At 43.5% G+C, this 27082-nt stretch overlaps 1 protein-coding gene across 3 annotated transcripts in view; it reads right to left on the reverse strand.

The window, feature by feature from the left end:
* MAP4K3 (mitogen-activated protein kinase kinase kinase kinase 3) overlaps positions 1 to 27082 on the reverse strand; it is a 363843-nt gene that overhangs the window by 142397 nt on the left and 194364 nt on the right. For all 3 annotated transcript variants that reach the window (XM_030195906.1, XM_030195907.1, XM_030195905.1), the window contains exons 13-14: positions 12643 to 12721; positions 1551 to 1609 (exon numbers count right to left, since the gene is read on the reverse strand). In XM_030195906.1, coding sequence (XP_030051766.1) covers positions 1551 to 1609; positions 12643 to 12721 — 138 coding nt within the window. The remainder of the gene's footprint in view (positions 1 to 1550; positions 1610 to 12642; positions 12722 to 27082) is intronic.

The following is a 27082-nucleotide window of genomic DNA, read 5'->3' on the forward strand; positions in this document are numbered from 1 at the left end:
ATTCAAAGAACCGGGTGATTATATGGCTGTGGTCATGAAGCAGCATTATGTGAAACGGGACCGTTGACCACAGTTAAACCACGGTTTTAAGAGAAAAAAGCCTACAGCCAGCCAAAGCTAAGTTGAACTATTAGTTGGCTTATTTTGAACATTAGAAAATATTAGAAAATGATTTTCAAAAAATAAGAGGAACTTGAGCAAAACGCCCATGATGAAGAAAGTATAGCTTTAATCCATGTTGAAATTTACTGGAGGAGCTTATTCTTGAGGCGATTTCCTCTTTATATGAGATAATCTTAGACTTACTTTTTGAATAACTGATTCTGTATTTATAAGTTGAAATGTTAGAGATGCCCATAGGAATATATGGGCATCTCTAGCGTTTAGCACACGCATATTTTTAACGCATGCTAAAAATGCTACCGTGCCTTTGTAAAAGGCCCACTTAATGTTTATTCTATTAACTACTGCACACATCAGTCTCTTAAACACAGCTGACTTATCAGGTTAGTTTTAATAAATAGTCACAGTGTGAAATATCCAGCCTAACATCCCTACAAACTGAAATACCACATGCAAAAGATTTAAAAAAGAAAATCAGACATAAGCAGAAAACTTTAAAAGAAATTTATATACCAAATTATATACACATATATACCAAATTAAAGAATAGAACAGATTAGAACTCAGGATCTTCTCCCCCACTCCATTCTCCGACCATAAAAGTCCCTCTTCCTGGCGGTGCCTCCCCCACCGCATACTCCTTTCCCGCCCGAACACCCTGAAGCCCTAGTGGCCTCTTCGGTGGTAAGAACAAACCCCACTCCTTCCTGCCCCATGCCACTAGTGGTCGTGGCCTCTTGGAAGGCAGAAACAGACCCTACTTGTTCCTTTCCCATGTGCTGCTCCAATCAGAGACTGCTGTGGGAGGTCCCGGCAATCATTCTGCAATTGCAACCAACACGGGCAAGAATGAGTCCTCTGCCTATGCTGGTTCCAATTAGAAAATGGCTGCTGGGACCTCCCGCAGCAATCTTGCGAGACTACAATGGGAAGTCTCAGAAGCCATTTGGACTGGAGCAGTGCATGGGGCAGGAATGAGTGGGGAGTCTATTCCTGTCCCCAAAGAGGACACTAGACCACCAGGCCACTTCAAGGGAGCAGAGACTGGGGGGAAGGAATGAGTGGTGCTAGTTTCTGTCCCTGAAGAAACCACTACACCAGCAGGGGTTCTCTAAGGTAGGCCAGGGAAAGGTCTATGGGTGGTTCGGTAGAAGTGGGGGGACAGAGGTTTGGTTTCAGCTGAAAATGCACAGGCATTTTCAGCTGAAACCTGAACTCAGATTTCAGGTCAGGTTCAGTGCCAAATCTGAAACCAAAACCTCTACTACACAATGTGCAGTACTATCTAATTTCTGACTTAAAATGAGACATTCACTGCACAATATATTTACTATTTTTGCATTTATAAATATTACAAGTTTGCATGCTGGAATTTTCTTGCTAATACTACTGACACACACAATATACAAATGTATGCTTTCACTTACAAGCTCATGGTGTGGCTCTGTCTCCTTTCTTAATGGTGGATCAAACTTTACTTGACCAACTACCAACAGGGAAGGGGAGGGGGAAAAAAAAAGACATATCAGAATCCAGTTCAGTAACAATTTATACAGGAAGACTTCAGAGGGCATGGGAGATGACATGGTTGGGTGTCCATCATTTTCTTAGAATGCAGTTAATTTATTAACTGACATGCCATATTTCTATTTCCTAGTATAATTTTAAAATGTGAATGGGGAAACTATTTCCCAACTCCATCTTTTACAGTATATATAAAAAAGAAGCATTCTATCTCATGTTGGTAAAAACACTATGTATTTAAGAGATACTGAATGACTTGATGGTTCTGTGGTCTGAATGTTCTTTCTTGTCATTTCTCAGGATTATTACAACTGTAATGCACTTACATAGAAATATAAAGGGCAATCTTTATAATATATAAATATATAAATATAAAGAAATCTTTGAGCAGGGACTGTCCCTCTGTGTTAAATTGTACAGCGCTGCGTAACCCTAGTAGCGCTTTAGAAATGTTAAGTAGTAGTAGTAGTAATTGTATAATGCGATACTAATATGGAGCCTGTTCTATAAATGAACATAGTACCTATGTTCTATTATAGTTTAACAGGTATAAGTTTTGCCAATATTTTAGGTGAAACCACTTATACCAGACATACAGCTGATGTAAATGTTCGTGCCTAAATGACTCAAACATGTAAATTATAGTGTTCTATGATTTATATGCTTATCTGTGCGCTCCACCCACAATCTGCCCAGACTCCATCCATATGTATGCCCTCTCTCCAGTGGTGTCTTAGGGCAGCACAGGGGAGGCAACATGTATTAGAGGAGGCAAGTCAAAGTGACATTTCTGTACATCACACCCCTTCCCTCCCCGCTTTAAATCAGATACAAGAGATACTATAAATCCCAAAGGCCTTAGAAATCACTTTATCCAGTTTCAGCCTCACAGAGAACAAGTATTATTTCATAGCACCATTTAATGAATTCTTCCATATGACAATGTAGTCTGGAGATTATAGAGCAGTGGTTCTTAACCCTGTCTGGTTTTCAGGATATTCACAATGAATATGCATCAGACCGATTTGCATAACAAGGGGCAGTGTATGCAAATCTCTCTCATGCATATTCATTGAGGATATACTGAAAATCTGACTAGCAAAAAAAGAGGCACTCAGAACCGAGCAAACACCATGCCAAAATAGTACTAACACTCACGATTCAAACTGCAACAACCCTACCTGTGAAAAGGCAACACTACAAATATTACACCAGGCCCAAGAAAAATCAACACACCTCGTACTGGGGAAACTCAACAAATCAAACTACTAGAGATCCCTACAAAGAAACTACACGTGAGCAGAGTCCTTCATCTCAGGTACACATGTAGAATAGTTATACCAGAATAAGAGATCACAAATTAGAAACAGAAAATGCTGACAAAAACTGAAATAGAAATGCCCCAAAAAGCTTGACTGAGAAGTGTAATACTGGAAAAAGAAAAACTGAAATGAATTTCATCCTGTATTTTGCAGACACACAAAAACAGATGTACACAAATCCCAAGCTGACAGTCCCTAAAAATGAAAAATGGTTTTCTTTTCTACCTTTGTCTCGTCCTCTTAGTTCTCTGTTCTCCATTTTTCTTGTCAGCCTTCTAGGTTCTTTTTCAGGGTCTCCTTTTTATTTTTTCTCTCCTACTGTTGTCTTCCATTCCTTCTCCATATCTCTGACACTGTTTCCTTTCTCTCTTCATTTTTCTCGTATCTCCCTCTCTACTCAATCGTATCTATTTTACCCTTTGTTTTCTTGTTTTTTAACCCTCATCACCTTTTCATTTTTCAGTCACTTTCTAGCTTTCCATCTCTCACCCCTTCTCCAGAGCTCCCATTGACCCCTGTTCTCTGTCATATACCCCTTTATATTTAATACACGCACTAGCCTAGTCCTCCATTTCCATTCTCTATATTTATCCTCCTTTCATCTTTCTGCCATTTCTTGTCTTTTTATCTTCTTTTAGCTAGAACATTTCCCCTTTTCCATCAACTTACTTCTCTAGTCCTTCCATTTCCACTTGTTTCTGATTCCTGTCTTTCAATCACATTCTAGTTCCTTATTTCCACTCTGCACTTATAGCCTACTCAGCCTCATCTACCTCCATCTCTCATCACCTCACTAACCCCATTCCTTCCTTGTCACTCATCTCCTCTGCACTTCTAGTCCCTTGCTTATGTCTTACCCCCCTTAAATAGGCATCCATTCCTGCTTTTACTTCCTCATTTCCATCTTCTCTCACTTCCTTCAAACACTTGCCTCCTTCATCTCTTGCCCTCTTCGTAGCCCTCTGCCTCTTTATCCTTCTTTCTCCAACATCCATTTCCCCATGTCTCTTCCATCTTTAGTAGTCATTTTCCCATCTCTTCACCTACCCTCTTCCCCAGAATCTGCTCACCTGCCTCCTCCGCCAATATTAATTTACCCTGCCTTTTCTATTTGCCCTAGCATCTATCCCTTATCCCTCTACCCATCTCCATCTTCCTCTGCAAGTGCCCTTGTTTCACCCTGCCACACTGTCTGCCTTCCTCTTCTCTCTCACTCCTCCAGCATTCTTTCTCTCACTGGCATCTGCCAACATCTTCCCCCTTCTTCTAGAATCCCCTTCTATCAATTCAATCACCAGCCCATGTCAGCCCTCAGCCTCCTTCTCCCAGCTCCAGCATCAGACCCTTCCCACAGATCACCCCCAAACCTCAGTCTGCCCTTAGTCCCTTTTTTCTCCCCAGCCCCAGATTCTTCTCCCTAAATCAGCCCCCTTTCTTCCTGCCCCAGCAAAAGACCCTTCTCTCTCAACCCTTAGCCCCAGCATGTGCTCTGTTCTCCCATCTCCAGAGTCTGTCTGCCTCATTCTTCCAGTCCCCGCACTCTCTCTTCAACCCTTAGCTCAAGCATGTGACCTGTTTTCCCATCCCAGAGTGAGCCATCCTGCCTCCTCCTTCCAGCCCCCACACCAGACCCTCTCCCACCCCAAACTGGTCTCAACTTTTTTATTTTTGTTTCCTGCCCCCCTTCACACCTTGGTTCAGCTGCATCTCCCCCCTTCTTGCCCCTTCCCTCTAAGTATCATCCTTTCTTGTTCCCCTCCAGTGGTGGTCCACCCCACTCTTCCTTCAAGCGTACCTTCCTCCTGCAGCTTATTCCTTCCTTGGGACTGTCAGCATTGTGAGAAAGGGCAGCTGGCACAGAGCCTGGGTGCTGCAGCTCTTGGTCAGGTTCTGCCGGCCCCTCCCTCACAGCAGCAGGAAGTGCGTCAGAGGCAGGTGAATGCCAGAGACTGACAGAGCTTCAGCCCGAGGCTCTGTATTGCCGTTTGCTTGCAATGTTTTTATTTTATTTTTTACCACAGTGCCGTTTGCTTGCCTTTTTTTTATCATAGTGCTGACAGTCCTGGAGCAGGAAGGAGGGCAAGTTTGAGGGAAGGGGAGTGGACCGTGGGGGTGGTGGAAGGAACGAATCTGGGGAGGAAATGGGGGTGCAATTAAGGTTGTGGGGGGGGGGGGGCATTTGCTCTCCTTGCACCCCTGTAGTGATGTCTATGACTCCCTCTAACTAAGCACCATGGCATTTATGAACAAGTTTATAGAATAGCGTGTAACCAGAATATTGGTATTTATGCACCTATGAGCATACAAAAGGATGCATATGCTGGCATTCATCATTTATGCAAGCTCTTGGCACCCTCCATATAGAATTACCCAGAACAATGTTTTCGCTGCCCTCTAAATATCAGAGCAGAGTATATTATAGAGGCTACAGTGCTTTGAGTATTCCTTCACACCTACCTGTGCTTGCTTATTTTGCCATTTCATTCCTTCTTCTCTTTACCTAGCCTCTATACCAGGGACACACCCAGCCCGTAAGGTTTTCAAGATAGTCACAATGAAATTGCATGATTTAGATTTACATGCACTACCTCCATTGTAAGCAAATCTATCTCAAGCATAGATCTAAATCATGCATATTCATTATGGATAAACCAAAAACCTGACTGACTAGGTGTATCCCGAGGACTGGGTTGAGAACCACAGCCCTATACCAATAGTCCTCTGGTTGAGACATGACTGTTGATATTTCTGGAGCCTTGTACAACTGCATTTGATTTAACCAGTAGCTCTTACTTTTAAATGATAAATGGTATGTTCTCACTTTTAGGTGCTTTGATCACTTCCTCCAAAGTGTCTCCAGCAGGAAGAAAGTCAGAGATTAGTCCAGAGTCTTTATGATTATTTTTCAACTGCTCTTTTTCAGGGACTTGAAAGGTAATTAGCGTGTGTGTCTCTGAAATGGATTACAGAGCTCTGGAATCTAGTTATAGGAGTTCAGGGGTCAGCAATCCATGGCTCTTTGAGCACCTGAAAGTGATTCACAAGCTCTGTCAGGCAGTGTGTCAGCAATGAAGCACAGAAAGTGGTAAGGCCATAGGGGGGAAAAGGGAGGTATTGGCATCATTCAATGGGCTGTAGATGACGGCGTTAACATGCAGAATCATCAATAAATATGTGGACTCTATGTGGCAAATCACTCTCTACACTGGCAAATTCAATAAGTATAAACCATGGAGGAAGGTGTCAGTATTTTTATTATGACTACACCATGAGAACCTTTCTACCAGGGCTTCCTAAACCTCTCCTACAGAGCCCACAGCCAGTCAGGATTTCAGCTATACTGGGTCAAGACCAATGGTCCATCTAGCCCAGTTTCTTGTTTCCAGCAGTGGCCAAGCCAGGTCACAAGCACCTGGCTGAAACTCAAATCGTGGCAACATTCCATGCTACAAGTCCCAGGGCAAGCAGTTGCTTTCCATGTCTGTCTCCATAGCAGATTATGGATTTTTCCTCCAAGAACTTGTCCAAACCTTTTTAAAACCCAGATACACTAACCACTGCTACCACATCCTCCTGCAAAGAGTTCCAGAGCTTAACTGTTCGTTGAGTGAAAAAATATTTCCTCCTACTTGTTTGAAAAGTTTTTTCCATATAACATCCTCGAGTGCCCTCTAGCCTTTGCACTTTTTGAACAAGTAAAAAATCGATTTACTTCTATTCGTTCTATACCACTCAGGATTTTGTAGACTTCAATCATATCTCCCCATATCCATCTCTTTTCCAAGCTGAAGAGCCCTAACCTCTTTAGCTTCTCCTCATACGACAATCTGAAGGACCCATTAAGAGAACCAGTAGCAACATTCACCTCCAAAGTGCATAACCCACCATGCACTGCCCTGTGCAGAGGTGGAGTATGGTCAAGATCATTTTCATTTGCAGCCTGTTGCCTGCAGAATGCTCATCATGGCCTAAGCTGAGGATATTGTATCCAACATTACAGGACCCAAGGCCAGAAGTCACTGCCTATACCTGCCTGGAGAAAGAGACAGTCCAAAACGATCCTATATTGAGAACCTTGAAGCTGTGGCTCCACAGTGGGTCAACCATCTAGCAGCTGCTAAAAGCAACACAAAAAATACCCCTCGTCATTGCTAAGGGAATGGCTTGAGTCAAAATTCCCCTTATATAGGCTTTTCCTGTGTCCCACAGATCCCCCCCCCCCTCATTAACATTAAAAGTCAAATATGGGAAAATTAGGTTCTTACCTTAGTAATTTTCTTTCCTTTAGTCACAGCAGATTAATCCATTAACTGATGGGTTGTATCCGTCTACCAGCAGGTGGAGATAGAGAACACTGAGAAACCATAGTGCCTCTTGGACGGCTAGCCCCCAACTGTCTTCAGTATTTGAGATTTCCAAAGCAGAATGAACCATAAAGGTATAATAACACAAACTTTCCTCACAGCGAACAAACGCCCCAGAACAGGAGCAACAAAGAAGAACAATCTCAACCTCCTGTAGTAGAATATCATGCAGAAATTCTGATAACTGTTTTCCAACTTCTCCCAATGAGATTTATATCCGCATGAAAGATCTGAACAAAAAACAAAGTCAGACAGGGAGGGATCATGGATTCATCTGCTGTGACTAAAGGAAAGAAAATTACCAAGGTAAGAACCTAATTTTCCCTTCCTTGTCATCAGCAACAGATGAATCCATTAACTGATGGGATGTAAAAAAGCAATCCCTACTTAGGGTGGGAACAGGCCACACCACAAGCCAATACTTGAGCTCCAAAAACAGGGTCCTGCTTCGCTGCAACATCCAGCCTGTAATGCCGGGCAAAAGAGAGCTGAGAAGCCCAAGTAGCTGCACTACATATCTCTTGAAGAAAGAGTGCACTAGTTTCAGCCCACAAGGAGGAAACCGCTCTCGTGGAATGCGCCTTAAATGCTTTAGGCGGAGACTGACCTGACAGCAGATACGCAGAAAAAATAACTTCCTTGAGCCAACGGGCTATAGTGGCCTTAGATGCTGGACCTCCACGCTGAGGACCTGACAACAAGACAAAAAGGTGATCAGAAGTCCTGAAATCATTAGACATCTGAAGATACTGCAACAGCGCCCTGCGGACATCCAAAAGATGTAACTGCCCAAAGGAGTCCGGGAACTCTTCCCTAGAAAGGGAAGGAAGAAAAATGGGCTGGTTTAGGTGAAATGCTGAAACCACCTTACGCAGGAAGGAAGACACTGTACGTACCGTTACTCCGGACTCCGAGGATTGCAGAAAAGGGTCCCGACAGGACAGCGCCTGCAGCGCAGACACGCGTCTAGCCGATGTGATGGCCACCAAAAAGACTGTCTTAAGAGTCACATCCTTCTCCGAAGCTTGCCGAAGCGGCTCGAAGGGCGAACACTGAAGAGCCTTCAACACTAGCCCCAGGTTCCAGGCCGGACAGGGCAACCGGACAGGAGGACGGAGCCTAAGCACCCCTCTGAGAAATCTGGCAATGTCCGGATGAGCAGCAAGGGACCAGCCAACGACCTTCCCTCGATAGCATAATGCTGCCACTTGCACCCGCAGGGAATTGTAAGCCAGGCCTTTTTGTATGCCCTCCTGCAAAAAATCCAGCACAGTTGAGACTGTAGCTCACGTGGGTGTGATCGCCTTTGAAACACCCTATGCCTCAAATTTGCACCAGATCCGAGCATAAGCTGCAGAGGTGGACCGCTTGTGGGCCTGCAAGAGAGTGGAGATGACCTTATTAGAGTAGCCCTTGTCTCTCAATTATGCCCTCTCAATAGCCAGGCTGTAAGACCAAATCGGCAGGGATCCTCCATAGCCACCGGACCCTGAACCAACAGGTTCGACACCAGGGGTAAATGCACTGGAGCATCCACCAACATCCGGCGGAGATCTGCATACCACGGACGCCTTGGCCAATCTGGAGTGATGAGAATCACCAGACCTCGGTGCTGTTGAATCCGCAGTAGGACTCGTCCTATCCAAGGGCCAAGGAGGGAACACATACAGGAGGCCCGAGGGCCAGGGTTGAGCTAGAGCATCCAACCCCGCCGAGTGAGTATCTCTCCTTCTGCTGAAAAAGCGAGGTACTTTGGCGTTTGCACTTGACGCCATTAGATCCTTTCCGGGTGTCCCCCATTTGGCACAAGTCTGAAGAAAGACTTCTTCTGCCAGTTCTCATTCCGCCGGGTCGATTTGATGCCTGCTGAGAAAATCGGCTTGCACATTGCTCTGACCTGCAATGTGAGCTGCTGACAGAAGCTGCAGGTGTAGCTCGGCCCAGTGGCAAATCTGAGTGGCCTCCGCGGCCAGGGCCCTGCACTGAGTGCCGCCCTGACGATTTATGCATGCCACCGCTGTCGTGTTGTCTTACAGAACCCAGACAGCAAGCCCCTCCAGAGTCTTTTGAAAGGCCATAAGAGCCTGGAATATCGCTCTCAGTTCCAAGCGATTGATGGACCACCCCGCTTCCACGGGTGTCCACAGACCCTGAGCATAGCTTCCTTGGCAATGCGCTGCCCAGCCTAGGAGGCTGGCATCTGTTATCACCAGGCACCAGGAAGGAAGCGCCAGGGGCATTCCTTGGCGCAGCATCCTGTCGGAGAGCCACTACTCCAAACTGAGCCAGGCCGCAGGGAGCAACATTAGTCTGCGTTGATATTCCTGGGACATCGGAGACCATTGTTGAAGCAGGGCAATCTGCAGAGGCCTCATATGCACTCTCGCCCAAGGCACCACCTCCAAGGTGGCCGTCATCGACCCCAACAGCTGGACAAAGTCCCAAGCTCGCGGGCGAGGCATCCGCAGGAGCAGACGGACCTGATCTGAAACTTGCACCGCCTTTGGTCGGGGAGAAAGACCAACCCCAAAGCCTTGTCGAACCGGACCCCCAAATACTCGAGAGACTGAGAGGGGGTCAGGTGATTTTTGGGCATATTGACCACCCAGCCTAGCGCCTGCAGGACTGCCACCACCATGGCTGTGGCAAGACGACTCTCGGTTACCGAGTCCGCTCTGATGAGCCAGTTGTCAAGATAAGGGTGAACTCTGATACCCTCTCGCCTGAAACAGGCAGCTACTACCACTATTACTTTGGAAAAGGTACGGGGAGCTGTGGCTAGGCCAAAAGGCAAAGCCTGAAACTGGAAATGCTTTCCCAACACTGCAAAGCGGAGGAACCGCTGGTGTGGAGACCAGATAGGAATGTGCAAATAAGCTTCCTTTAGGCCCAGAGACGTGAGAAACTCTCCTGGCTGTACCGCCGCAATGACGGAGCACAGGGTTTCCATGCAGAAATGTCGTACTCTGAGAGCCTCGTTTACTCTTCGTAAGTCGAGGATCAGCCTTAAAGACCCTCCTTTTCGAGGCACGACAAAATTAATGGAATAGCGGCCGCAGCCGCGTTCGGCGGGAGGCACCGGGATCACCGTTCCGAGTTGCAGCAAGACTTGCAAGGTCTCCTCTATCGCCGCACATTCATGCACAATTATTACATTGTATGCAAAAAAAAAAATAATCAAAGTGTAAGAACTTAACTAATATTAATCTGTTCTACGGTGATTGCTTTTTAATATTCTTTGGATAAATTAAGCAATCGAGTTTTTAATACAAACACAACCACTTTCTTGTTAAAAAAAACCCAAACCAAACCAAAAAAGAAAAACAAACCAACATTGCCCCCAAAGTATCTTTTGCAAATCTTCAGGGTCCCTGAGAAATTGCCCATATTGCTCTTTCCTAAAATCATCATATATATTTGTATGTACTGTGGATGGTATTAATGTGTCTGATGACAAACAGTATAGAGCCAAGTCAATATAGCTAAGACTCAAAATGGTGCAAGCTATTTAACTGAAGAAATTATCAAACTTCATATACCTGGGGACCTATTTACTAAAGTATAGTAAGAAGATACTGTGTGAACTAGGAAACAGTAACTTGGTGCATGGCTGCAGTAACAGCTACCATATGACCTTGACACTTAGCACGCACTAATCTATCTGTTAAGTCTTTATTGCGAAAGGGGGTAGGTAAGGTTTAGAGAATGTATGCATTATGGACGTGGAGAGCACCTTTTAGTCAATATATTGGAAGTTATGTGCTGCCACCACTACAAATGGCACAGGTGCACTTACTGCCTCCTGCAGAAGCAGCAGAACGTGGGGCAATTCTAAAAGTGGGTACCTTCTTGAAAGCCCCTGATGCAATGTAGAGGTGTTTATTTTATAATGGCATCTGGCCATCCAGATTCCCTTATAGAATACTAGCATAACCTGGTATTGACATGCCTTACATTTAGGTGCCCGCAGTTATACCAGCCACAGACCTAATGTTAATTGTAGACACCAAATTGCAGCAAGGGCATGAGTAACTTATAGTATTCTCTAAGTTATGCACTTAATTGGGATCTCTGCCTGTGCCCTTCCCATGGTCTGCCACCCCTTTTTTGTGCATGTGTAACAGCAATGCATTTAATACTCCCACTGTGGCTAAGAAGAACCACAACTCCTCCCCCTCCGATAAGCCTCCATATGTAAAATCTTCACATTAGCCCCCTCCCTCCAACCCTCAAGGTTCTCATCAGGTAGTCCCTGGTGAAAAATTGAGAGGAGGAACTTTCCATGAAGGCACCTGGGTTCAAAATGGCACCGCTGATTCCTAGCTGTAGCTTTGTGTTACCACCACTAGGGATCAAGCTGCCAAATAAGGCATGAACTCCTTTAGTGGCAAATTTACCCAAAGGGGTCTGAGGTCCTATTTTGAATCCAGGCACCAATAGGACAGAAATGTCCAGGGATCGCAATTGCTACAACTAGCTACCAAGGACCCCCCCCCCCGGCTGGGACTTTAGAAGCAGCAGTTAGGAGGGGGAGGATGGTGATTTTAGCTGCAATGGCTCCTTAGTGAACTGCCAAGAGCATGGATGTAAATGTACTACTGGTGATGCATGTAGGTTGTGGTAAATAACTGCAAACCTATACCATACTTTAGTAAACATGCTCCTTATTTTGCCTCAAGGACTAAAATTCCAAAGAAAGAAGTATAATCCTTTTTAATATTCTTATTTATTTATTTGGTTTTGGTTCCCACCTTTTTCAGTTGTAGCTCAAGGTGAATTCCATTCATATACAGTATACATTTTCCTGTCCTTGGAAGGCTCATACTCTAAGTTAGTACCCAAGGCAATGAAGGGTTAAGTGAGTTGCCCAAGTTCATGAGTCATCACAATGGAATTTGAATAGGGTTTCCCTGGTTCTCAGACCTGTCACTTTAACCATTAAAATTATTACAAAGTAGTAATACAAACTACTTCTCTTGTTTGTCCTGCTTGTCTGTCCTAATTAGACTGTAAGCTCTGTTGAGCAGGGACTGTCTCTTCATGTTCAAGTGTACAGCGCTGCGTACGTCTAGTAGCGCTATAGAAATGATAAGTAGTAGTAGTACTTCTAGGACACAACAAACTTAGGGCCCTGTTTACAAAGGCACGCTAGTGTTTTAGTGTGAGCTAACCATGTAGATGGGTGTCTACATGGTTAGTGTGAGCTAAAAATGCTAGTGCGCCTTTGTAAACTGGGTCCTTAATTTAAAAAAAAAAAAAACCCATAACATTTGACACTAGGAATATGCGTAAAACATGAATTTGCTTACAGTTGATTTCAGATCGTGTTTTTTCTTCTCTCACACTCCGGCTTGTTGAGTGAATTCTGTGAGGAACTACAATGGGAGGCTAACGAACAAACAAAGAGAAAAAAAGGTAATGTGTCATCAAAACCCAGCTTCCAGAAAACTAAAAGTTAGTGTACAGCAGACACTACAAACAATTTTTTTTGGATAATATGTCTTTGAAGCAGACGTGCTCATAAAAAAACAAAAATGTCTTTTTTTTACATAACTTGGATAGCATATAAAACTGACCTATATTATCCCTACATACACACTCTCTTATCTTCCTGGAATTAGGTCAAATCTCTGAGCACATAAACTAGCAATTCAAGGTGATATCCAGCAGGTTAGAATATGGGGAGCAACAGTTTCCCAAAACTTTTGCCACAGCTTTTTATAACATTGCTTCTTTTTCTTACAGCTGTCTACTATTGAACAAATTTCATGGTATGCAGTTTCCTGCATGGGTTCAATCCAATAATGCTAGGATGGTGCTTCTTCCACAGTCCAATATTTCATAATTGCCTTTTTAACTAGAAGCGATGAAATGTATATAAACTAGAATTGCAGTTTTGACACATTCTGTTCTAAAAAAAGTTCTCTGGTCTCTCAATAATACGTCTCCATAATCCCAATCCACTGAGCAGTGTACTATAGTTGACAATAATTGTAAGGCATCAATCCAAATCATTAATTTAGGGTACTCTAGGAAGGAGTGTACCCTTTCTGAATTTTGCTTTAAGACATTCCTCTCCTTCCCAAAGACTCATATGTGTCCCTCTAGCTCTCAAGGTGTGACCTATGCAAAACATTATACTGAGTTTCCTGCAATTCAGTTGATTTTGTCATATAAGGTTATAAAGAGGTCTAAATTTTGAGGTCTATCATAATATGGTCCAGTCCTAAATTTGTCTACAAACCCTAGATTTTTTTTCAGTAACTTATTCCACGCAGAGAGTTTGTTAAAAACGTAGGGCAGTGTGTTGAACTGTTTATCTAACACCATGTATTCCAAAGCTAATCCATGTTTACGCTATAATTGTTCAAAGTAGTGCCAAGCCTGCAAATAGGACTAAAAATTTGTGTTTTTGAGTCCCAATTTTTCTTTTACTTGAGCAAAAGAGGGAAAAGAACCCTGTTTTATTTTCAATAACTGCCTCAACGTGTTACAACCCTTTTCCTCCCAAGTTTGAAAAGCAGAGGTACCCAATTCTAGGTGGAAAGTCTGGGTTGCCTGTAAAATGTAAAAAGAGGGAGGCTTTATAAGATTTCCCTTGTTTTTGTCTCCACCATTTCCAGGCAAGCATGAAAGGCTGGATAAATTGAGAGTTCTACATTGTCCAATCTTTGTCTCTGGAGCATGCACCAAGTTAATAAAGGCAAAGGGACGAGTCCATTCATCCAAAAGTCTTGATGGGGAGAATTGTGCTTTTCCATTATGTGTTACCTGTATCCAGCACATCAGTGCTGCCACATTGTAGGAGCAAGTATCTGGTAAGTTAAAATCCCCTTAGGCCCTGTCCAAAATTAATTTGTGATAACCGATTCTATCAACTTTAAATTTCCAAACAAATGTATTGAGTATAGAACACATTTGCTCATCCTTATGCTTTAAAGTGCCTTTCTACAATGGGATGGGCATGTCCCACTGCCCTTGGGTTTCCCCTTCCCCAGCAGGAGCAAGTATCTCAGCTTTGCCACAATTCATTTTTAAATCTGAAATAGAACCAAACTGTTATGTTTAAAACACGTGGTAAGTGCGATGGTGCATGCTCCATACACAAAAGCATATCATCAGCAAATAAACTGAATCAACATTCTTTCTGCCCAATCTTTGACTCCTGAAATGTCCTTTTTCCATCTTATGCATTCAGCTAGTGGTTTCAGCACCAGCAAAAAAAGAAGAGGGGACAAGGGGCATCCTTGACGTACCCCTTTAAACAACTGAAAGGATGCTGTCAGTTTGCCATTAACAATAAGCTGAACCTTAGGTCAGTTATACAAAGCCTTCACCCATTCTGTAAACTGCCCTGTTAACCCACAGCGATCCTGTGTCCAAAACAGATGTGCCCGTCAAAAGCCTTCTCTATGTCTAAAGTAGCTACTTTATTAGGCACCCTTTTGTTGGCCTGGATAGCTATAAGCACCTTAAGGAGACTCATAGAGGTATGTGACCAGGTATAAACCCCACCTAGTTGTCTTTTATAAGTAGTGGCAAGAAGCTATTTAATATATGGGTTAATATGTCTGCCAATATCTTGGCATATTGGTTTAATAGGGATACTGGCCTATATGTTTATATAGTGCAGTGGACTTTGATCCTGGGGAACTGAGTTCAATTCCCAATGCAGCTCCTTGTGACTCTAGGCAAGTCACTTAACCCTCCTTTGCCCCTGGTACAAAATAAGTACCTGAATATATGTAAACTGCTTTGAATGTAGTTGCAAAAACCTCAGAAAGGCGGTATATCAAGTCCTATTACAATGCTTATATAACGCCTTTCACAACAAGTCAAAGTGGGCCCAACATGTTTTCATCATTTTTCTCTGGTTTGGGTAAAAGAATAATATGTGATATGTTCAGGCCACTGCTAGTATTGCCTGCTCGAAAACTGTTATAATTTAATTGTAAAGGTCGGGCCACCAAATTTTATAATATTTTATAAAATTCGGGCCCCTTATCATCAGGACCTGTGACCTTAATAAGGTTTTAGAGTTTTAATTGCACTCTTTACTTCTTCTTCAGCGATAGTTCTATGGTAGGTACTTTTTTGCTCTTCAGACAGTTGGGGAAGGCTTAAATCTTGAATAAAAAGATTTTTCTGCTACAATATCTGCTGACCCTTCACTATATAGGTTCCTATAAAAGGAAAGAAATTGGTCAGCTATTGATTCTGTGGTGGTGTGTCTATTACCCTGATTGACCTTAATACTAATAACTATTTGCTTTTTTCGTGTGAGTCATACTAAATTGGCTGGTAATTTACCAGCATTCCCTCTAACAATGTAAATGGTAATTATGCAAATAGATATTTTGTTCTGCTCATTGGGATAAGTACATAAGTAATGCCACACTGGGAAAAGACCAAGGGTCCATCGAGCCCAGCATCCTATCCACGCCAGCGGCCAATCCAGGCCAAGGGCACCTGGCAAGCTTCCCCAAACGTACAAACATTCTATACATGTTATTCCTGGAATTGTGGATTTTTCCCAAGTCCATTTAGTAGCGGTTTATGGACTTGTCCTTTAGGAAACCGTCTAACCCCTTTTAAAACTAACCGCCTTCACCACGTTCTCTGGCAATAAATTCCAGAGTTTAATTACACGTTAGGTGAAGAAAAAATTTCTCCAATTTGTTTTAAATTTACTACACTGTAGTTTCATCGCATGCCCCCTAGTCCTAGTATTTTTGGAAAGTGTGAACAGACGCTTCACATCCACCCGTTCCACTCCACTCATTATTTTATATACCTCTATCATGTCACCCCTCAGCCGTCTCTTCTCCAAGCTGAAAAGCCCTAGCCTCCTTAGTCTTTCTTCATAGGGAAGTCGTCCCATCCCCGCTATCATTTTAGTCGCCCTTCGCTGCACCTTTTCCAATTCCACTATATCTTTCCTGAGATGCGGCGACCAGAATTGAACACAATACTCAAGGTGCGGTCGCACCATGGAGCGATATAACTACTACTACTACTTAACATTTCTAAAGCGCTACTAGGGTTAAGCAGCGCTGTACAATTTAACATAGAGGGACGGTCCCTGCTCAAGGAGCTTACAATCTAAGAGACAAGTGAACGGACAGTCCGATAGGGGCGGTCAAATTGGGGCAGTCTGGATTTAGTGAACGGTAAGAGTTAGGTGCCGAATGCAGCATTGAAGAGGTGGGTTTTAAGCAAAGACTTGAAGATGGGCAGGGAGGGGGCTTGGCTTAAGGGCTCAGGAAGGTTGTTCCAAGCATAGGGTGAGGCGAGGCAGAATGAGCGGAGCCTGGAGTTGGCGGTGTTGGAGAAGGGTACAGAGAGGAGGGATTTGTCCTGTGAACGGAGGTTACGGGCGGGAACATAGGGGGAGATGAGGGAGGAGAGGTAGTGAGGGCCAGCAGACTGAATGCATTTGTAGGTAAGAAGGAGAAGCTTGAATTGAATGTGGTATCTGATTGGAAGCCAGTGAAGTGACCTGAGGAGAGGGGTGATATGAGTAAATCGGTTTTGGCGGAATATGAGACGTGCCGCAGAGTTCTGAACAGATTGAAGGGGGGATAGATGGCTAAGTGGGAGGCCAGTGAGGAGTAAGTTGTAGTAGTCAAGGCGAGAGGTAATGAGAGCATGGACGAGAGTTTGGGTGGTGTGTTCAGAGAGGAAAGGGCGAATTTTGCTGATGTTAAAGAGGAAGAAGCGGCAGGTCTTGGCAGTCTGCTGGATATGCGCAGAGAAGGAGAGGGAGGAGTCAAAGATGACACCGAGGTTGCGGGCAGATGAGATGGGGAGGATGAGGGTGTTATCAACTGAGATAGAAAGTGGAGGAAGAGGAGACGTGGGTTTTGGTGGAAAGACGATGAGCTCGGTCTTGGACATGTTCCGTTTCAGGTGGCGGTTGGACATCCAGGCAGCAATGTTGGATAGGCAGGCTGATACCTTTGCCTGGGTCTCTGCGGTGATGTCTGGTGTGGACAGATATAGCTGGGTATCATCAGCATAGAGATGATACTGGAAACCATGAGATGAGATCAGGGCACCCAGGGAAGAGATGTAGATTGAGAAAAGAAGGGGTCCAAGGACCGATCACTGGGGAACACCAACAGATAGGGGGATAGGGGTGGAGGAAGATCCATGAAAGTGAACTCTGAAGGTGCGGTGGGAGAGATAGGAGGAGAACCAGGAGAGGACAGAGCCCTGGAACCCAAATGAGGACATTATAACGGCATTATAACATCCTCACACCTGTTTTCCATACCTTTCCTAATAATACACAACATTCTATTCGCTTTCCGAGACGCAGCAGCACACTGAGCAAAAGGTTTCAGTGTATCATCGACGACGACACCCAGATCCCTTTCTTGGTCCTTAGCTCCTAACGTGGAACCTTGCATGACGTAGTTATAATTCGGGTTCTTTTTTCCCACATGCATCACCCTGCACTTGCTCACATTAAACGTCATCTGCCATTTAGCTGCCCAGTCTCCCAGTCTCGTAAGGTCCTTCTGTAATTTTTCACAATCCTGTCGCGAGTTAACGACTTTGAATAACTTTGTGTCATCAGCAAATTTAATTACCTCGCTAGTTACTCCCATCTCTAAATCATTTATAAAAATATTAAAAAGCAGCAGTCCTAGCACAGACCCCTGAGGAACCCCACTAACTACCCTTCTCCATTGTGAATACTGCCCATTTAACCCCACTCTCTGTTTCCTATCCTTCAACCAGTTTTTAATCCACAATAGAACTTTTCCTCCTATCCCATGACCCTTCAATTTACTCTGTAGCCTTTCATAAGGTACCTTGTCAAACGCCTTTTGAAAATCCAGATACACAATATCAACCAGCTCCCCTTTGTCCACGCTTGTTTACTCCTTCAAAGAATTGAAGTAAATTGGTCAGGCAAGATTTCCCCACACAAAAGCCGTGCTGACTTGGTCTCAGTAATCCATGTCCTTGGGTGTGCTCTGTGATTTTGTTTTTAATAATAGCCTCTACCATTTTCCACGGCACCGACGTCAGACTCACCGGTCTATAATTTCCCGGATCTCCCCTGGAACCTTGTATAAAATGGGCGTTGCATTGGCCACCCTCCAGTCTTCCGGTACCATGCTTGATTCCAGGTTTACCATGAAGTCAGCAAGTTTCTCCGACTCATCTGCTTGAAATATCATTTCCGACACTGGTATCCCACCCAAATCTTCCTCGGTGAAGACCGAAGCAAAGAATTCATTCAACCTCTCCGCTATGTCTTTGTCTTCCTTGATCGCCCCTTTTACCCCTCGGCCATCCAGCGGCCCAACCGATTCTTTTGCCTGCTTCCTGCTTTTAATATACCGAAAAATGTTTTTACTATGTTTTTTCGCCTCTAATGCTATCTTTTTTTTCGTAAGTGTGATTAGTGGCTTCATATTCCTGCCATTTGGCACGTAGATAGGTGTGAAAATCTATATATTATGGGTGGGGGGGGGGGGGGGGTAGAATAGAAGATGAAATCCAAATCTGAGAAGTGCATTAACCTCCAAATATAAAGGACATTTTTGTTTCACCAAAAAGTTTACAATTTTAGCCCCATCTAGGAACACTCAGAGTGAAAGAGACCCTAAGTAATCTAACAATTTAGAAACCGAGTTCAACAACTTAAAAAGTAAGTTAATCAAATCAACTCTGTGACAGGAAAAGAACGTTAAGCATCCGAAAGTGATGGGGCCAATAGTGTCTACCATATATTGCCAAGTATAAATCTTCTGTTCCCACTATTGAGACAACATTTTTAGGTAGAGCTCAAGGCTTCAGACTGCAGAGAACTCTCTGTTTCGGGGAGCCACCTCTCCCAAATATGAGCCTCGGGGTCTAAAGATTGTATCCTGTATGGCCTTCCAGTGAGGCTTTCATTCACTCTCCAATACCAAAATCCAGTTCTTCGCCATTTGACGAAAGCCCAGAAACGTTCAGCGAATTAACCAAAAGTAAAATCAGGCATTTCAAATGAAAGAGTCATGCATGATGTTCCTAATAGGTGCAGTAACACGCAGGGAGCAAAGGCAGTCATTATCAGCCTCCCAAACTCTTTCAAATAAACGCACTTGCCCTTCAATTTCTAGATCACGTCCCGTTGCGTCTATGTTATCTGCTGTTCCTCAGCCATTTTCTGTAGGAATATTTACACCTCTAAGATTCTCAAAATATAGATCCTTGTTTTGATAATTGAATCACACTTGAGCTGGATATTGTAAGGCCGCCCGGATTCCTTTCTTGTGCAGTTCTGTACAATGTAGGTTTCATTGCCTTCCTCCTAGCCATTAACCGGGCTAAGAAATCCTGAAATAAAAGAATAGCCCAGCCTTTGTATTTGAGCTTATGGGCCTCATACAACTTCCTTGAACTATGTGGAGCTCTTTATCCACATAGTTCATCAAGCGGCATAGTACCAACCTTGGCTTTTGACCCTTCTGAGGCACAGCCCCTAACTCAATGCACTCATTCCATTTTATATCCAGAGGGGTCCAGGGGACTCTTACAAGCCTGTGGCAGCCATGTCTCAAGCTTGGAGCGCAGGTCCTGGTCTTGTATCGACTCAGGCAATCCAATAAGTCTCAAATTGTTCCTTCTGCTGCGATTCGCCTAGTGTCTATTCCATCGACCAGTTGTTGATTGCGCTGCTCTAATTCCAAGACTGCCACCCAGTCCTCTTGTAGGCCCAAACATTCCTCCACCTGCTGCAGATAGGTGTTGTGTGAATGGAAGCCTTCTTTTATTGCCTAGATATCGGTATGTATTTCCGATAGCTCATCCTCCATCATAGCCGTCAAAGACTTTGTGAGTTCCCAATCTGCTGCTTCATGCAGAGTGAACATTGGAAACATGTCCTCTGCAGCCATCTTCCCTTGCTTGACTCGAGGAGTTTCTCTAAGAACTTTCAATTCTTTTGGCGGCATGCTCAATTATTTGCAGAGCGCACTGCGACACAAACGTGCTCCAGAGGTCTAATAAAAAGAATCTCTATTTTCCTCCTTCATTTAGGCTGCTGAAGGTGAATGACAGGCAGCTCCTTGTGACTCTGGGCAAGTCACTTAACCCTCCATTGCCCCATGTAAGCCGCATTGAGCCTGCCATGAGTGGGAAAGCGCGGGGTACAAATGTAACAAAAAAAAAAATGAAAGAGGGTCGGAGCTGTTCTGTGGGATGTCCGCTCAGCTTCCAATCATCATGTGGACGTCCAGAATGTTTAATGAGGTCCACAACCACCTCGTCCTGAAAAAGGTTATCTACTCAGCACAGAACGTCCACCAATCTCTCCTGAACTGCTCTGCCCTAGGCTCGAGGTAAGAGATGTGCAGCCATGAGAGTCTACATCAATGGTTCCCAAACCTGGTCCTGGAGGCACCCCATCCAGTCAGGTTTTCAGGATACCGACGAAGAATATTCATGAGAGAGATCTGCAGGCAGTGGAGGCAGTACATGCAAATCTCTCATGAATATTCATTGTGAGTATCCTGAAACCTGACTGGCTGGGGTGCCTCCAGGACCAGGTTTGGGAAACACTGGTCTAAGAATTCCCACACCTAAGTTGAGGAGCCTGGATTCAACATCAAAGGTATCGAAAGTGCCCCTAGCTAGATATGTCCTGCATTCCCTCTGCTTTGTAGCTAGTTGACAAAGCTCTATGGTCTGCTCTGGTGGGAGAGTGTTCACAAAGTCTAGCACACTCTTCACCATGGACTTCATGTAAATGCTCATGTAGATCTAGTAGGTCTGGATGAAGGAAATGAGCAGAGGCCTGAAACACTTTCCTCTCAAAGGAATCCAATGTCCTGGCTGAGGCATGAGTCCTGGTGTGCCTGGCCCTTTTGAGTGCGGATTTGACTACCATGGCTTAGTGAAGCAGCTGGGGCTTTTGAACTCAGAAGCCTTCTAGATCCTATACATGGAGTCCACCTTCTTTGGTACTACCTGCACAGAGAGTGCAGCCTCCCAATTCTTCACCTGTGCACTCTGAGGAAGGTGTGGAGGGGTACCGTGACCACTTCCCTAGGGGGAGAGTTGTAGTCCAAGGCAGTCAGCAGCTCTGCCCTAGGTTCATCCTTGATCTCCAACTTAAATGGGCTGGCATTCACCATCTCCCTTACAAAGGCACTGAAAGAGACAGCCTCAAGATGGAGACTTCCTTCTGTGGAGGGAACAGGTATGACGGGACACCATAAGTCCTCTCCTCTGAGAAGTAGGCTGGCTCTCCCCCATGACTGGTTGGACTCAGACTTAAGGTACTCCTCTTAGGAGAAACAAGTCCTCATCTGCTTTGGTTTGTTGGCTGAAAATCCAGGCCTCTCAGACAGCTAAGGTATGAAGCCATCACTCAATCCCAGGGAACCTTCTTCCCCCAATATCGAGCAGGTTACCACATGGGCTGGCCCTGACCCTGATGCCCATCAAGATAAAGGTGTTGGTGGCTTCTCCATTGGCAAGCCTGGGCTTCCAAGTAGGACTGGGGTTGTGCTGTGGCCGGTGCAATTGCCCTCAATGATGAAGCAATCTGCTGTTGCAGCAAGCCCACCATCTCCTCTCTGAGCATGGCCAGGAATTGGTCATCGACGTTAGTCATCGGCAAAGGTGGAGCCGATGTGGAGAGAGCCTGAGAATCCATCAGTGCCGAACTGGAAGCTGAAGCCCAGCTGCAATGTTGGCACCTCCACTAGAGAGGGGTAGCACTCCTTTCAACACCACCATTTCTCAGGTGCCAGTGATGCCGATGTTCCAGACTGCCTGGTATCACACTGGGGGTGGGGTGGGGGGAAATCGATGCTTGTTGTTCTTGGGTTTAGACTGGTATCAACAAGGAAGATATTGAATCCTCACACTGCCTTAAGGGGGAGACCTCCTCGATGCTGGTGTGCTCCCAGTGTATGAATGAGCCGCTGCAGCCACTGGGGCTCACGCTTCTGATGCTGAAGTTAACCGAGTGGACTTGGCCCCAAAGATATTTTCGCGCTGGACCTCTTCATCATTTTCTGCACATGAAGGCTGAGGACACAGAAATGAGTGTCATGGTCTGGCCTCAGACACTGGAGACACCAGGAATGGGGATCAGTCCCAGAGATGACCCGATTACACTGGGAACAGAGTTTGAAACCACTGAGGACCTTCTCAGACATAAAGGGGAAAACAGTTGACTCCAAATCAAACAGCTCAATGATGAGGGTAAAGAAAAGAAAAAAAAAAAAAAAAGACTCCTCACACCTGAAAAAGAGTCACTGCAATTCAGGCCTGAGAGGGCCTCTGCAGCCGAAAAATAAAGGAAACTTAAAACTGGGCCAAAACACACTAGGGACACTAAAGGGTATAGGATGAAAAAAAACAATCAAGAAAAGAAGAAAAATAGTCGCAAGGAAGGCACCATAAAAAATCTAGTTTTACACACTGAGGAGAGACTACAAATGCGACCTCTCTGCTCTGTGGAAAACATGCCCTCGCACTTGCACGTCAATGTGCGATGCTGCCAAAGGCCTCACAAAGGGATAGTACACTGGGCAGCATCCACACCAGGCTCTGTCACATGATGTCACCCAGTTATGAGAATATTATGGCCTGCTTGTCCTCGAACTGCAATTATTCCTTATATCTCAAGTCATTATCTCAGCACAGACTGGTTATTCATTCCTTCGCTCAGGCACACTAGCTGTTCACTTTAAAAAGTGCATTTTCTGATTAGCACTTGCCCTCTGAAACTAGTTTGCTGATGACATCCGTGAAATAGAAACTTTAGCTACATTCAAAAGACGACTTAAGACATTTTCACCCAAGTATTTGGTCTTCCTGATGTCTCAGACGAATAGGGTCCTTTTTATTCTGTTTTTTTTTTTTTTACTGATTGTACTTAGCTATTGCTGTATGTATGGCTTAAATCTATCCTATCTATTATGGAGTTCCTTTCTATTTTTATAATTATGCACTTTATATTATAAACTGTGACCACTGGCTGTCAGGCAGTATAAACATTTTTAATAAATGATAAACAATAATTCTATAACTAGATGCTCCCTTTTAGGTGCCCCAATGCTGTGTGGGGAATGCCTATTCTATAACATTATCTGAGCACTCAATTATAGAACTGCCTTTATGGTCACACAAGTATATGCCCATAAAGGGTTGGTAGGATGCTATGTGAGAGGTCAGCATAGCATTTTGAACAAATTTTCTCCCAAAAGTCTCGAATGTCTGATCCTCCCTCCCAGGGAAACCAAGAAGTGAGTATTGGAACTTCTGGCTCTTTTTGCGAGCAGATTCAACCAGCATGGAATGCTGAGGAAGCTGCTGCTTCTTCAATCTGGGGTCCTTTTGTACAGTTTGCATTTTTGTTAATAGGAGAAATGGAGGGGGGGGGGGGGGGGACCCACAATCTAACCTGTACCTTCTTCAGGATTCTATGAACAGGAACTTTTACAGCTTCCTCAGATAGGTCAAGGAATTGGAAGATATCCATTTCTGCCCTGGACTCCTCTTCTGTCTCTAACTTAAATGGGATGAGCCACCTTCCTGACCATGAGTTTTTCTTGTGGTGACAAGAAAATGTGGGCACTGTCTAATATTTTTAATGCCAAACACATGTACGTATGTTCTGCTGACGTTTACTGTAAAATTCTTTGGTCCACAGTAAGTGATTATAAGCATGATTAATCAACTCTAATGCTTTTAACCCAGATAAGTTAAATATATATGTTATATTACACAGTAGCCCTAGGGAAACAAAATAAAATATGAAATCCACACTACTGATAAATATATTTAAATTGTTTTCCAATATTTAAATTCTTTTCTGAAAACATGCTAATTTGCCTTTTTCTTTTTACTGTCAAAAAGTAATTTATGTGGTCAACCAATGAAAAATTACTGTACTTATGGTCTAGGAATAGTTCTGTATAATACTTAGATCTACTGTGCCTCAACGAAACTAACTAGGCTGGTGCTACCAGTAGACAGATATAAGCTAAATTCAAAATAAATGCAAAAATAAATCAACTGTAGAAATGAAACCTTTTACAAGTTGGGAACTGTAATGTTTGAGTATTGTATTATGTAGTACACGCAGCCCACATTTAATACAAAACAGTCAACTGAACTTTTGTTTAAAGCAAATATGCCTAGTTTTTAAGTCTCATATGACTATACAGAATTAACTTAATACTTCTCAAATGATGTCATTACATTTCATTATCATCTTAAAGTTTAACGTGGAGGAGTGGCCTAGTGGTTAGGGTGGTGGACTTTGGTCCTGGGGAACTGAGGAACTGAGTTCGATTCCCACTTCAGGCACAGGCAGCTCCTTGTGACTCTGGGCAAGTCACTTAACCCTCTATTGCCCCAGGTACAAATAAGTACCTGTATACAATATGTAAACCGCATTGAGTCTGCCATGAGTGGGAAAGCACAGGGTACAAATGTAATAAAAATAAAAATAAAAAAAATAACGGTAAAAAGTTGAACACATCATGGCTGTGAACTCTCATATATATACACATCAATTTTCTAAGTAGTTTTACTCTGTGCACTATATAGCTTCTTTTAGCTAAGGGAAAATCATTTTGAATAACTGGAGAATTAATCAGTGTCATGCGGTGACAAATTAAGGGGTCCTTTTTCTAAGCTGTGTTAGTTGTTAACACATGGTTTAAAGTGCTGTAATATCTAATGCAAGTATGCACTAACCTGCACTTGTGTTGAAACTCCATTACTGCACGCTAAGTGTCACATTAATGGAGCTTTTGGTTAGGAAACGTTAGTGGACGGAGAATAGATATAGAGTACTTCCTGTGGTTAACATGCTGTTAATGCAGAGGCACTTATGGCCTCCTAAATAGCGTGTTAGTTCAGAGCATTAATGCCAATATTAAGGCATGGCCTGAATAGGAAAATATAGGGAACAACCATTTCTAGGTGCCACATTACATTTGGACTTTGCACGTTGATAAAATACAACATTTCAGTGTGTTAAGCCCAGATCTTAGCACGATTTCGTAAAAGGGCCCTTAAAGTTTTGAACTATTGAATAATGTCATTTAGATAACACACTGCTGGAAAAAGACAACATAAAGAAAGACAATATCATGTAGGGATGTACATGAGCAAAAGTTTTTCATTTCGTTTTTCAATTTTCCCCCAATTTTGGGGTGGGCTTTTTGGCTCTCTTACACATTTGTTTTAATAACTATTACTGAAGCATATTATTCGTGCATTGCTGTGCCTTGTGATCTTGGCCAAGTCACTCAACCCTTCATTTCCTCAGGTACAAGCTTAGATTGTGAGCCCTCCTGGGACAGAGAAATGTCCAGAGTACCTGAATGTAATTCACCTTGAGCTACTACTGAAAAGGTGTGAGCAAAATCTAAATAAATATTTGAGATTCTACATGGAATGTTAATGTTGCTATTCCACTAGCAACATTCCATGTAGAAGCCTGCCCTTGCAGATCAGCAACCCGCGCAGGCTTCTGTTTCTGTGAGTCTGACGTCCTGCACATACGTGCAGGACGTCAGACTCACAGAAACAGAAGCCTGCGCGTCCACAAGGGCAGGCTTCTACATGGAATGTTGGCAGTGGAGGAGTAGCCTAGTGGTTAGTGCAGTGGAACATGGAATGTTGCTACTATTGGAGATTCTACACAGAATGTTGCTAGTGGAGGAGTGGCCTAGTGGTTAGAGCACTGGTCTTGCAATCCAGAAGTGGCCGGTTCAAATCCCACTGCTGCTCCTTGTGATCTTGGCCAAGTCACTCAACCCTTCATTTCCTCAGGTACAAGCTTAGATTGTGAGCCCTCCTGGGACAGAGAAATATCCAGTGTACTTGAATGTAATTCACCTTGAGCTACTACTGAAAAAGGTGTGAGCAAAATCTAAATAAATAATAAATAATAAAATTAATAAATAACATAATTAGATAGAAATAAGAATCAAAAGAAAAAAGACTTAACTCCTGTACTGCTTATCTGCAAAAAAAAGGGAAAAAACCTAGCCCTTCTAACTAACCCTACTGATGTCCTTTAATTATGAATACAATTGAGCATTCCTATGTACCAAAATTTTTTCCTGCTGTGTAGGTTCAGTAAAACATGATTGTTTTCTTGAAAATTAGTCACTTGCACAAGAACTTCAAACCAGTTCCAGGGTCCTACTCTTTTAGCCGAAGAAGCAAATGTGGTTGTAGCTATATTCATAAATATTTGCAATGTCTGTTCAAAAAAATATTAAATATTGTCTTAAAATAAGATTTCAAAATAAGTGTTTTATCTAAATCAGAAACAAAGGTGATATAGAGGGTAGTAGCATGTAGTGGTGTTATCCTTCTCTTAATTACTTCTGTCTCATAATTTCATCTTTCCTACTATCACTGGTTTCCCCCAATCTTTCTTTCTGGCCTTACTGCTTCCTACCAACTTCTTTTGTGGGCTTTAGAAAACGAGAAACCCATAATTTATAAACCTTTAGCTGAAAACTGCTGGGTGGGTTTGCAGAAGTTAAAAAAATCACTGGCATGGTCTATGAATCCAGACCTATTAGAATTCTAACTACTTGAGCTCATAAGAAAATAGGAACCACCAAGCTGCGTAATTCAAAAGGTCACTTGTTCAACATCCTGTTGAGGAAATGTATAATGAACAGGTACTTGTACTGAGTTATCCATTCAGTCCCATTCCCTTCTAGTTCTGAGCAGTTGTGGTTTAGGATTGCATTGATATGT

The sequence above is a fragment of the Microcaecilia unicolor genome, chromosome 3, assembly GCF_901765095.1.
Source record: "Microcaecilia unicolor chromosome 3, aMicUni1.1, whole genome shotgun sequence".
Taxonomy (NCBI): Eukaryota; Metazoa; Chordata; class Amphibia; order Gymnophiona; family Siphonopidae; genus Microcaecilia; species Microcaecilia unicolor.